Below are 12,926 nucleotides of genomic sequence, written 5' to 3'. Positions count from 1 at the left end.
GTCAGTCCGTCCCCCTCTGTCAGTCCGTCCCCCTCTGTCCGCCTGTCCCACTGTCAGCCCACCCCCCTCTGTCCGCCTGTTTCTCTGTCAGCCCACCCCCCCTCTGTCCACCATACCCCTCTGTCCGCCCGTCCCCCTCTGTCCGCCGCCCCCCCTCTGTCAGCCACAGCAGGGGGCACCGTGCCAGCCACCCACCCACTAAGCCACAGCAGGGAGCCAGGCCATCCACCTGTAGCAGGGAGCCAGGCGCCAGCCACCCACCACCCTACAGCAGGGGTGCACCATGCCAGCCACCCACCCACTGACCCACAGCAGGGAGCAAGCCACCCACACCAGGAAACCAGCCAGCCACGGTGACCCACCCACAGCAGGGATTCAGCCAGCCACTTACAGGAGCCACCCAGCCACGGTGACCATCCGCAGCAGGATGCCAGCCAGCCACCCACACCAGGGAGCCAGCCAGCCACAGCAGGGTGTCAGCCAGCCACCCACAGGAGCCAGCCACAGAGGATGCGGGAGCCAACTACAGTACCCATAGTTAAGGTAAGAGGAGCATTACACAGTATCAATTTTATTTCTACTTTGTGAGAGGTTGGGGTAGGCCTAGGCCTCAACACTGTGGGTCCTGCTGGGAGATGGCCATGGCCTGTAGATCCTGCTGGGAGCTGGTGATGGCCAGCAGGACCCACAGGTCCACGGCGAGCTCCTCTCAGAACTACAAGCCCCAGCATGGATTCAGTAAGGGCAGTCTAGCTGCGCAGCAACAAGATAAAGGAGATTGGAGTTGAAATTGATTGATATTCTTTACTAGCTAACAAAAGTTATTAGGCAAAATCAAATGTTAGGTTTCTTCAAAGAGAGGGTTTGTATGTGTATATATATATATATATATATATATATATATATATATATATATATATATATATTGTACCACTGTACCCTATTGCTATGTGTGTGTTTGTGTGTGTGTGTGTGTGTATATATATATATATATATATATATATTTTTTTTTTTTTGTCAATACTGTACTGTATTAAACACTGTACTTATATATACATATTTTTTTATACTGTACCCTATTGCTATGTGTATATATAAAGTACAGTATTTAATACAGTACAGTATTAAAAAATATATATATATGGTCCGGCCCCCGGGTCCAATATATGAACCCATTGCGGCCCTCGAGTCAAAAAGTTTGCCCACCCCTGCTCTAGGAGCACTCCCTGTTATTACTTGATGGCTTTCTGGTGTTTAAGCATGTGAAAGTGTGTGCACACAACCTGCCTGTTATAAGAAAATGAAGGCAGAGAAAATTCCACAACTTTGCATATTGGTGTGTGGAAAGCCTTTCTCAAATCAGGCACTAATGTATTTCCAAAGTCGAGCATTTTTTTTTTTACATGAAAACATCAGTTTAATGAGTCAGGGTCATAGAATTTTATTATATTTGACGAAAGAACTGTCTATATAGTGAGTCATTCTTTCAGGACCATTTCCAACCACAATCGGACTTTAACCACTTAAGCCCCTGACCAAAATGCAGCTAAAGGACCAGGCTCCTTTTTGCAAATCGGGACTGCGTCGCTTTAACTGACAATTGCGCGGTCGTGCGACGTGGCTCCCAAACAAAATTGGTGTCCTTTTTTCCCACAAATAAAGCTTTCTTTTGGTGGTATTTAATCACCTCTGCGGTTTTTATTTTTTGCGCTATAAACAAAAATAGAGCGACAATTTTGAAAAAAATGCAATATTTTTTACTTTTTGCTATAATAAATATCCCCCAAAAACATATAAAAACAATTTCTTTCCTCAGTTTAGGCTGATACGTATTCTTCTACCAATTTTTGGTTAAAAAAATCGCAATAAGCGTTTATCGATTGGTTTGCCCAAAATGTATAGCGTTTACAAAATAGGGGATAGTTTTATTGCATTTTTATTATTTATTTATTTTTTTTACTACTAATGGCGGTGATCAGCGATTTTTTTCGTGACTGCGACATTATGGCGGACACTTCGGACAATTTTGACACATTTTTGGGACCATTGTCATTTTCACAGCAAAAAATGCATTTAAAACGCATTGTTTACTGTGGAAATGACAGTTGCCGTTTGGGAGTTAACCACAGGGGGCGCTGATGGGGTTATGTGTGACCTGAAGTGTGTTTACAACTGTAGGGAGGAATGGCTGTAGGTGTGACGTCATCGATGGTGTCCCCCTATAAAAGGGATCACAGGATCGATGACGCCGCCACAGTGAAGAACAGGGAAGCTGTGTTTAGATACAGCTCTCCCCGTTCTTCAGCTCCAGGGACCGATCGCAGGACTCCAGCGGCGATCGGGTCCGCAGGTCCCGCGGTCATGGTCACGGAGCTTCCGACCGTGCCGCGGGCGCGTGCCCGCGACCCCACGGCTGGGCTTAAAGGGCAACGTACATATATGTTGATGTGCCCAGCCGTGACATTCTGCCGACGTATATCATCGTGCAGCGGTCCTTAAAGTGGAGGTTCCCCCTAAAAAAATTTTTCGAACAATACATTCGGAAGACTGCTTACACTGCGGGTAGGCTGTTTTTTTTTTTTTGTACATACCTCGATATCGCCGTTTCATCCCTCGGCTTCCGGGTATGGTTCTTGCTGGACCTAGTTGATTGACATTCCTCCCACCGGCGCATACTGCGCGTCACGACTTTCCGACAGAAGCCGAACGTCATTGCGCAGGCGCAGGCGCCGTATAGAGTTGGCTCTATACGGCGCCTGCGCAGCGACGTTCGGCTTCTTTCGGAAAGTCGTGACGTCAAGTATGCGTCGGTCGGAGGAACGTCAATCAACTAGGAACGCCCAGCCCCACAAGAATCATACCCGGAAGCCGAGGGATGAAACGGCGATATCGAGGTATGTACGAAAAAAAAAAAAGCCAGCCTACCCGCAGTGTAAGCAGTCTTCCGAATGTATTGTTAGAATATTTTTTAGGGGGAACCTCCACTTTAAGTGGTTAAAGACATGTGAAAATGCAAGGATACAAGCATATAATATAAACACATTAGGCTTAACTTACTATGAATGCAAAGGAAAAATAATTACTACTGACCTCTGCACTATGTCGGTTATATATTTCTGACCCCTGCAATTTGTGTTACATGCTCCTGAGCCCTGCAATCTGCACTTCTGAGCCCTGCAGGCTGTGCGATCCTCCTGAACCCTGGACTCTGCATTCTGCACTCCTGAGGCCTCTACTCTATTTACATGCTTTTATGCAAACCAGGCTAACAGCAGTGCTGGATATCTAATTATGGAAAATCAAATGTTTGTTTTTGTATATATTTGTAGAAGTACTTTGTATGTATATACAGTACTGTATATTACAGGCTGTTTGTTATCACCCATCTGTTTAGTTGATTTATCTGAAGACATTGGCCCAGATTCAGGTAGAATGGAGCAATATTTGCGTGGGCAAAGAGCAAAGATTTTTCTCTGCGCCCACGCAAATATTTCCATTTGCCCAGCGATTCACGGAGCAGTAGCTCCGTAAATTGCGCGGGCGATATGCTAAACAGCCAGGCGTAAGGCTGCCTAATGTAAATGATCCCGCCGGGGGCGGGAATCATTTAAATTAGGCGCGCTCCCGTGCCGAGCGAACAGCGCATGCTCCGTCGGGAAACTTTCCCGACGTGCATTGCGGCAAATGACGTCGCAAGGACGTCATTTGCTTCTAAGTGAACGTGAATGGCGTCCAGCGCCATTCACGAATCACTTACGTAAACAACGTGAAATTCTAATTTCACGGGCGGGAGGCGCAGCTATACTTTAGCATAGGTTGCCCCTGCTATAGCAGGAGCAACCTTATGCTAAAGTCGCCGTACGGAAACTCCGTACCTTGCGTGCGCAGGGCAACTTTTGTGAATCGGTGGTAGTATGCAATTTGCATACTATACGCCGATCACAATGGCCGCACCCCCTAGCGGCCAACGCAAGAATGCAGCCTGGGATGTGAAGGCATAAGGAGGCTTATGTCTGTCACATCCTAGGCTGCAGTCGGTGTAACGAGGTTCCTGAATCAGGAGCACTCGTTACACCGGAGCAAGTAAGCACTTGCGCCGCGCAACCTATGGTTGCGCGGGCGCAAGTGCTTCTTGAATCTGGGCCATTGTCTGACCTGAATTTTTGTCTATCTCTGAACACTACAGCTGCTCTTTTCATAACTATCAAAATATTTCAAGACTAATAAGACGCGAATGCCTGAAAATATACAATTCTTGTTAGTTTTTAGTAAATATACCCGACACTTAACTCAAACAGCTCTAACAATGCTGATGGAAAGGTTTCAGAATATTGAGGACAGAGTTTGATCTTGTCTGGCAATAAACATCCTTTTCTTTTACTTTTCATTCCAGTTTTTCTGCTATGTGTGAAAACCTGCCATATCCTAAAACATAAAATATTAAAAAGCTTCATGATAACTTTCAAATTCAACAGTAAAAAAAATCCACTGTGTTTTAATTGTATTATAAAGGGTTGTTTTTGCATACCAAAAGTGGTTGAAGACCGTGGCATATATCCAGTGAGGTGACTAGCATCAGAGGATACACAGAAATGAAACCAATCCTCCTGCAAGTTGTATCTGTTTATCTGTAGCCATCTGTCCTCTACATCAGTTCAAAGTCCAGAATTTACACAGGATCGCTCAGCTCTGAAAAGCAGGGGGTGATAATCTGAAGTCTCACAATTCAGATTGAAGTGAGAACAGCTCTGAGCCCTGATTAACCCTTTCGCTGCTATGTCCGTACTTCGCACATGCCTTTAGAATTTAATTAAAGCAGACTTCAAGCCAGACAGCTAAATATAAAAACATAAAAAGACAGGAACTGTTTTTCAAGTTAATTTATTTGTAAATATGTTTAGCCCGATTTTTTTTTTTTTACACCCTCTATGCAAACCACAATGATGTCAGTATTAAGAGCCAAGATGCACTTTTTTTGATTTGTAAATGTGCCATGTACCTGAAAAACAACTTTACTGTTATAATAAATAGGACAAAACCTACAATACTGGTACTTTCTTTTTAATTGTCTCTCATTGGGCAAACTTAAAAAAAGGCCTTAAATGCATGCCATACAGTATAAGGAATAACAGTTGAAAACTACATTCCTCAAAAAATTTGGTTGTTCCCAAAAACATCATTAAACATATAACTTTGGCATCCATCATAAATAACAAAAGTTGTTGCCAAATCAGTAGGCCTGCAACTAAAATGTGAAGATTTCTCTAGTTCACATAGGGGAAACTAGTGTTAGGGCTGAAATGACTAAAATCTCTATAATACATTTCCACTGTATTCCAGCAGCTTTTAGTCCAAATGTATTATGTAAATCAATGATGGACCATGGTGGCCTAGGGTGAAGGTTATACAATATGTAGGAAAAAAAGATTTGTGCCTCATCAATTTTTTTTTTCTCTTGCAGACATGGGCTCTCTGTTGAACTTATATACAAAATCTGGCTTGACACTCCTGGGATGCCTCAGGTAATTAAAAAAAAAACACTAACCCAGTTTTTTCTATTTTGGAACATGACTTTGGAATGTAACTTAAAGCTCTAATTGCCAAAATTGAATGTAGAGATTTAAAATATTTTTTTATTGTTTTTGAGGATCTGGCTCTGATAACGATACAAATTTAGCACTGGTCAAATATAGGGATTTATTAGGAATCAGTTTTATTTTAAAAAAAATGTAATTTCAGGCACTCTATTAAAGTTTTTTCATCAATGATCCTGACAGTGTGTCCCTATTGTGGGCTAATGAGTAAGAGGGCCCCTCTATAACCTTACAGGGTGTAAAAGTACCCACACACATTTTTGTGTCAGAAAAATGCCTTTTTGGTTCTTTATTAATCATCATAGAATGCATAGAATAGAATGGCACCAACAATCTGCAGGGTGTCTATATCAAACAGCCAAGATGAAACATGCCCTTATTTCAGGGTCACATTAGCTACGTGACCTCTGCATGATTGCTTTTTTATTGTCCAATGGGCAAAGGTGTGTCAGATTGGTCCATCACCTTCCAAGAATACATAAGACTGTATAGGAAAGGACAAGCTGTGAACTCTCCAATGGAGCTCTTTAATGTGTCAATATACATATGCTCTTTACTGTGTACATTCTGTAAAAATTGTTACATCTTCACTACTCAAACGCAATTTCCATAATTTTTTTGCACAGATTTTACATAAGGCGGTGGCTGTTACATTAAACAGCTTTGTAAACAGGGCTTGAACACAGTTGGAGAACTATGGATGAAACGTGCATGTTATTCTAGTTGGTTTCCAACACATCTGTTTGGACCCATGACCCAAAGTGTACTGTGTCTTAAACAGCCTTTATAGTGTGACACTTCGGTCATGTCACTGCACAGCAGCATGGCCCATTGTGCAGTGACATTTGGGGCCATCCAGATTGGTCCAGTTTTATGCAAACATGTTGATTAATACTGCACAGCTCTGGAACGTAGTGAAACACTGTGCTATGTTCTCAATTATTGTTTTCTGTGTGTCATTGCAGTGTGATACCTGTTTTCTAAGTCATCCCTTACTTCCACATTCGGTTACAGCTCGGGGGTTGTTTGTGACTAGTAGATCTATCCTTGTTCCTGGTTGGGGCATCCACCAACTGACACATACCATTGTCCCTGAAGACATTCAGGAAGTGCTGAGTCTTAGAAGAGTGAGCAGTTCCATCTGCCCTGTCGATATTTGGATAATTAAAGTCCCCATGATGAATACATTGTCCTGCCTCACTGCCATTTCTAACTGTGAAGGAGATTGGTCTCCTCTTCATCCTTCAGGGTAGGGGCGTGTAGCATAACCCCACTATTAATTTCCCATTTTGCTCTTCCCTTTGAAGTTCCAACCACAAGGATTTCACCCCTTCTATTGTCCAGTTAGTAATGTCACATCCTTCATATTCACCTTCAAATCACTCTTAATGTACACGCACACTCCTCTCCCTCTTTTACTTATCATGTCCCTTCGATACAGGGAGTACCCCTGGACAGTCACAAGCCAGTCATGTATATTTTCAAACCAGGTTCTGTTACTCCCACAAAGTCAAAATCCACCTCATATATCAGTAGTTCCAGTTCCTCCATTTGGTTCACCAGACTCCTTTAGTGAACATGCCTTTTAGTTTTGTACGGCAGCATATTGTTTTATCCCTGCTTGTTCCGAGGCTGCGGTAAGATTCTGCCAGCCCACGCATGTTGGTTTTAGGTACCCCAGTTAAATTGACCACAGTCACACTTTCTTCCATTCGTTCACTAGCTGAAAAAGTTTCCTCCCGCCCATCACATAGTTCAAAAGTTTTAACTTTTTGGCCATCCTTTCCCCCAGCAAGACTACACCCTCCTTTTAGTTGCAGTTTGTCCTTACTATAGAGCCGGTAACCGACTGAAAACCAGGAACCCAACACCCTCTTCCTACACCAGTTCCTCAGGCACTTGTTAGGTTCCCTAATCTCCTGCTGCCTCTCTGGTGTGGCTTGCGGTACAGGCAGTCTTTCTGAGAATACAACCCTGGAGGTCTTTTTTTTCAATATAGCTCCCTAAGTGCCTGAAATAATTTACTAGGTTGCTCCATCTTCCTATAACTTTGTCATTGGTACCAATGTGCACCATGACAGCTGGGTCCTTTCCAGCCCCACCCAACAATCTGTCCATCTGATCCACAATGTGCCGAACCTGAGCACCTGGTAAACAACATACTGTTTGGAGATCACAGTCTTTTTGTGACAGATTGCCCTATCTGTTGTTATAATTATTGAGCCCCCTACCACAAGTATCTGCCTATACCCTACCACCAGTGTCTGTCACCAGTACCCCTGCCCCCATACTCACAAGAGCAGTCATTCCTCTGGTAGCTAGGGGAGGAAGTTTGCTCCAGCAACGCTACACGTGAGCTGATATCCCTAACATCATGCTATTTGGAATATTTATTGGGATCTAACAACTCAGGACTAGCCTCTGTAAGGCTCTTCCTACCTCTGGACCATGCACCCCCATATCCCTACCCCTCCTCTGTACTGATCCCAGCCAGCATCTGCTGTGTAATGTCCAAACTCCTTTCCAGGTTGTTGAGCCTTCGCAGTGTTGCCACTTGATTCTCTAGATCCAGGATCTGGGCTTCCAAAGAAACAACAAGCTCACATCTTGCACAGCAGTATCCGTTCTTGAATAGCTCTTCAAGGAACGTATATCCAGTCCTATCTGAATTAACATAAAACTAAAAAAAAAATCAAGTTGTGGGTATGAGGCAATTTATTTGCCTAAATTTACTCTGTCACTAAAATACATTTAACAAGAAAAAGCTCCTTGCAAATAAGGCATCAAATACTCAATGCTCTAGCTGCTCACACCCCAGAACTCTGCAAGATTGAAGAGAAACTGGCAGCTGAAGATTATGCAGAATCCAACACTTTCAAGAGTGTCAAATTCCTGGTCTTCTACTGTGCTTGATTTTTCGATCCGTTGGCTTCTTTTTTGTTTTTCCACATTTTATTTTATTACTTTTTTCCAAGACAATACAATAAATATACCATAACAACAACATACAAACTAACAACATATATATGGTCTCACTAAAACAAAACAAAAAAGAGAAAGACTCTACTGACACTACGACTCCTAGGATTTCTACCTTCCATTATACCTCCATGTCTAATTTTCCCTTTATATTTTCTATGGGGGGCATCTGGGGACATGACCCTAGTACCCATAATGGGGAAGATAAAGAAGGCGAGGGGGGGGGGGGACGAAATGGGCAGAGACAGGAGAGAGAAAAAAAAAAAAAGAAATTATTCTAGGGGGAACAAATTTCCCCGATTGTGTATCGAATTAAATGTGAAGGGGAAGGAGGCCAAGGGAGACTAAAAGAAAAAAGGGATTGAGAGAGTAAAAAAAATAAAATAAAATTACTCGGGGGGGGGGGGGTTTAATTCCCCATGTTGTGAATTAACTTAAATGTGGGAAAAAAATAAATAAATAAATAAATAAATAAAAAAAACACAGCAAAACCACCATAGTGGATAAAGTTAATCTGGAGGGGTCTTACTACCCCTTGTTGTGTATATACTTAAGTGTAGGAAAAAAAAAAACACAGCAAGATAGTGGATAAAATTATTCTGGAGGGGTCTTACTACCCCTTATTGTGTATATACTTAAGTGTAGGGAAAAAAAAAAAAAAGAAATAAAATCGTGAGATATAAGAAAACTAATGAATTTATTCAGAGGGGGGTTAATTCCCCATATTGTGTATTTACTTAAGTGTAGACTAGAAAAAAAAAGAAAAAAAAATACATAAATTAAATAAATAAATAGATTATTATAGGGGAGATAATCCCCCCTAGTGTAAAGATGCTCCCCTTCCGTTGGCTTCTATGTTAATATTGTCTCCTGTTTTGATGGAACGTGTAGCTGGATAAATCCGTGTCCAGTGGGGAACCAGTAAGTCCACACTCTTGGAAGCGTTAGGTTCTGTCTGATCTCCAGCCGATGGTTTCCCTTAACAACTGCATTGGGTAGTGGCACAAGCAGCAAGAGAGGTTCCTATTCAATGTCGCCTTTGCAGGGAGCCCTTTACTATACAGTATTTTTTTGGTGACAGTCTTTTTAAAATATCTTTCCTTTTGTAGGAGAGCTGTCAGATGATTGTTGTATATTCCTTCAATTGAAGTGATATGATATAATTTAAAGTACATAGTTTCCATGATCTATTCTGTTGAACAAACTTTAAATATCTAGATTTCATGAGAATGCAGGAAAATGGCTTTCAGGATCAAGGTACTAGGAAGCAGGATACATTTCTAAGTACAATTTTGGAATTTAGGGATTGTAATTGGAGTACTATTAGAAACCAATTACAATGTGCTGAAATATATTGCTGAGGTTTTGCAAAATGGCACTGACTTTGGGAAAAAGTCCAAGTGATTGACAAAGAGTTACAGGAACTTGACAGCAGTAAAAGTGTAACTTCTGATGGGGAATAATGAGTGTAAATGAAAAAGTGTGCTTTTTCTGAATTGTGCTGACCTTATAGAAGAAACTTTCATTGCAGAAGAACAACTAAGAAAATGCACAAAATGTACAGTGATTGTGGATAGTGGAGAGCTATACACTTTTTACCACCACTAATAAATATCAATATAAGAGATCTAAAATGTATGCTACTCTTATTTATCTTAATAAAAACAAATACATTTCCAAGCTCAACTTACCGACCAGCCTGTGACCAACTGAATTGACCTGTCCAACAATATGCGTTAAAAACAGGGGTTTAGTTACACACATTTGCAAATACATGCGTAAGCCACAGAGCCCCGACAAGGCACCTCATTTTCTGTGGACCTAAATTAAATTTCTGTGAGTCTCCGCAATGGAAGCACATGCATTTAAATTGACAGGTGTAGAGCAAATAAACCTGGAGGGAGCCCACCCCTCCTTAAAGGAGGAGGGGCCCACTGAACACCCAGATCATAGCACTATGGCAGCAAAGGTGTCAGTGCATTGCCTGGCCAATATAATTCATAGTACAAACAGGTGGTTACTGTCCCCACCTATAACTGGTCACTGCAGCAAGAAGCATTGGAAAGGCAATGCATATAAAAAAAAACAAAGAAATCTCCAAGCTTAACTTACCGACCAGCCTGCCAGCCACCCAAATTGACCTGTCTAACAGTATGCGTTAAAAACAGAGGTTACAATTGGTTGTACTACCTATTACTTATTGATCCTAGAATTGGTTGATTTAAATTTAGGAAAGGTACCACTCATGGTCATTAACTATTTGAGAAGCAATACTTCTCTGTGTTTAAGGGCCAGGCCAAAAGGAAATTCCAAAAATAAGTTTTGAATTTTTCTCTAACTCTGTAATCATAGTAGTAATGCTATAGCTTGCTACTCTAACCTGCAAGTATTCACTTCAGTTTTACTTTTTCTCATTAGTAAACATAGATACAGATATACCAGCTCAGATAGCGAGTTAAGCAGTGGTTCATTTAGAACTACATAATCAAGATTTTTGGCTGTAATAAAAATACTGTATTTTCCGGCGTATAAGATGACCTTTTACACCGGAATTTTCACAGCCAAAAACCGGGGGTCGTCTTATACGCCGTGTGAAGCAGCTGCCCGATGGATATCAGCCCACCGGGTGCTCTGTAAAGCTGTATGTATTCAGTATTATGCGCCGCTCAGCCAATCCCGGCGGGCGATGCACTCTGTTGATGACTACAGAGCCTGCTAAGCCTGCTCGAATTGAAGTAACAACCTCTGCCAATCCGAGCAGGCTACATAATATAGCCTGCTCAGATTGGCAGATGTTGCTCCAAGCTCCATAGCTATTGAGCTATGATTAAGCACAATTTTTTGGTTTCTGAGTTTGTGGTCTTGTCTTACAAGCCGCCATGCTTGACCCTCCATAGGATTAGGTGGTGGTGCGCCCGCGACCTTCCCTTCTTCCGAGAGTTGTTTTGGCCTTTCGCCGGAATAAGGACATTGTTCTTCCATTCTTCTGTCTTCGGCCGGCACATCCTACGGAGGTTGCCTTTCATACTTTAGGGGTGGTACTCGCTTTGCGGGTGTACCAGCCTGCTACGGCTCCATTTCGGAGATCTGACTCTCTTTTGTGTCGGTGTCTGGTCCACAAAAGGGCCTGGTGGTCTAGTCGACCACCTTTTTTCGATGGATCAGGCAGGCTGTTATACAGGCCCATGCTCTTAAGGGGCGGGCCCCCCTTTCCGGTGACGGCACTTTCGACCAGGGCAATGGTGCTTCCTGTTTTTTTTTCGACAGCATGCGTCGGTATCACAGGTGTGCGAGGCGGCGACTTACTCGTCCGTTCACGCTTTTCCCAGAATTTTCATGGTTGCTGTGAGTGCATCTTCTGATGCTTCTTTCGGCTGCTAGTTTTTGCCGGCGGCTGTTTAAAGTTGCACCTCCTCTGTTGAGGAGCTCTGCTTGTTTTGGGGTGATGTTAAAATTGGTTTTACTGATACATTTCCCACCCCTCTTTTTTGACACTGCTTGGGGACGTCCCACTTGTCAAGATTTAAGGAGCTGTGTCCGTCCATGGACGATAAGAGAAAATAGGATTTTCTGTACTCGCCATAAAATCCTTTTCTCCGAGTCCATGGACGGACACAGCTCCCACCCCTCCTTTTTAGGCTTGTACTGCTTGTTACGAACTGAGGCTGCATGCTGCAGTGAGGAGGGTTATGTCTGGAGGGACCGCCCCCCTGGGCGGGCTGTTCAACTCTGTTAATCTAACATGTATTGAATTATCTAACATGTTTCTGCCTAGTCCTCTCCTGTAAACAGGGAACATAACCCACTTGTCAAGATTTAAGGAGCTGTGCTCGTCCATGGACTCATAGAAAAGGATTTTACAGTGAGTACAAAAAATCCTATTTTTTTAACAAATTTCCTAAATAAAAACATCAGTCAACAGCCATACATAATAAAGATAACCACATTTTTGGAAACTCCTCAGAAGCGCTCTCTGTTCACCTATGTACTACCACTGTTTCCCCCTCTCACACCAGCCAGTATAAAAGCAGGATGCTGCCACAGACATGGCTGCACAAAGGTTTCTGCGACGTGGTGTTAAGAGCAAAGGCACTTATAATAAGCCCTCCTTCATTAACCACTTAAGGACCGCCTCACGCCGATATACGTCATCACAATTGCACAGCAGGGCACAATCACGTACCTGTATGTGATTGTTAAATGCCCCGCCATGGGCCGCTTGCACGCGCCCGCGACCCGGGCCAAAGCTCCGTGGCCGCGGGACCCAATCTCCGCCGGAGTCCCGAAAACGGTCACAGGAGCTGAAGAACTCCCAAACTGCAATTGTCATTTTCACAGTAAACAATGCATTTT

At 42.8% G+C, this 12,926-nt stretch overlaps 1 protein-coding gene across 2 annotated transcripts in view; it reads left to right on the top strand.

Moving 5' to 3' along the window:
- Positions 1-12,926, top strand: part of LOC120941932 (aminopeptidase O (putative)) — a 525,264-nt gene that overhangs the window by 335,067 nt on the left and 177,271 nt on the right. For both annotated transcript variants that reach the window (XM_040355486.1, XM_040355487.1), the window contains exon 11: positions 5,462-5,522. In XM_040355486.1, the coding sequence (XP_040211420.1) occupies positions 5,462-5,522 (61 nt within the window). The remainder of the gene's footprint in view (positions 1-5,461; positions 5,523-12,926) is intronic.

The sequence above is a fragment of the Rana temporaria genome, chromosome 1 (genome assembly GCF_905171775.1).
Source record: "Rana temporaria chromosome 1, aRanTem1.1, whole genome shotgun sequence".
NCBI classification, from domain to species: Eukaryota; Metazoa; Chordata; class Amphibia; order Anura; family Ranidae; genus Rana; species Rana temporaria.
The sequence above is the reverse complement of the archived record's forward strand: the minus strand, read 5'-3'. Positions and strand labels throughout refer to the sequence as shown.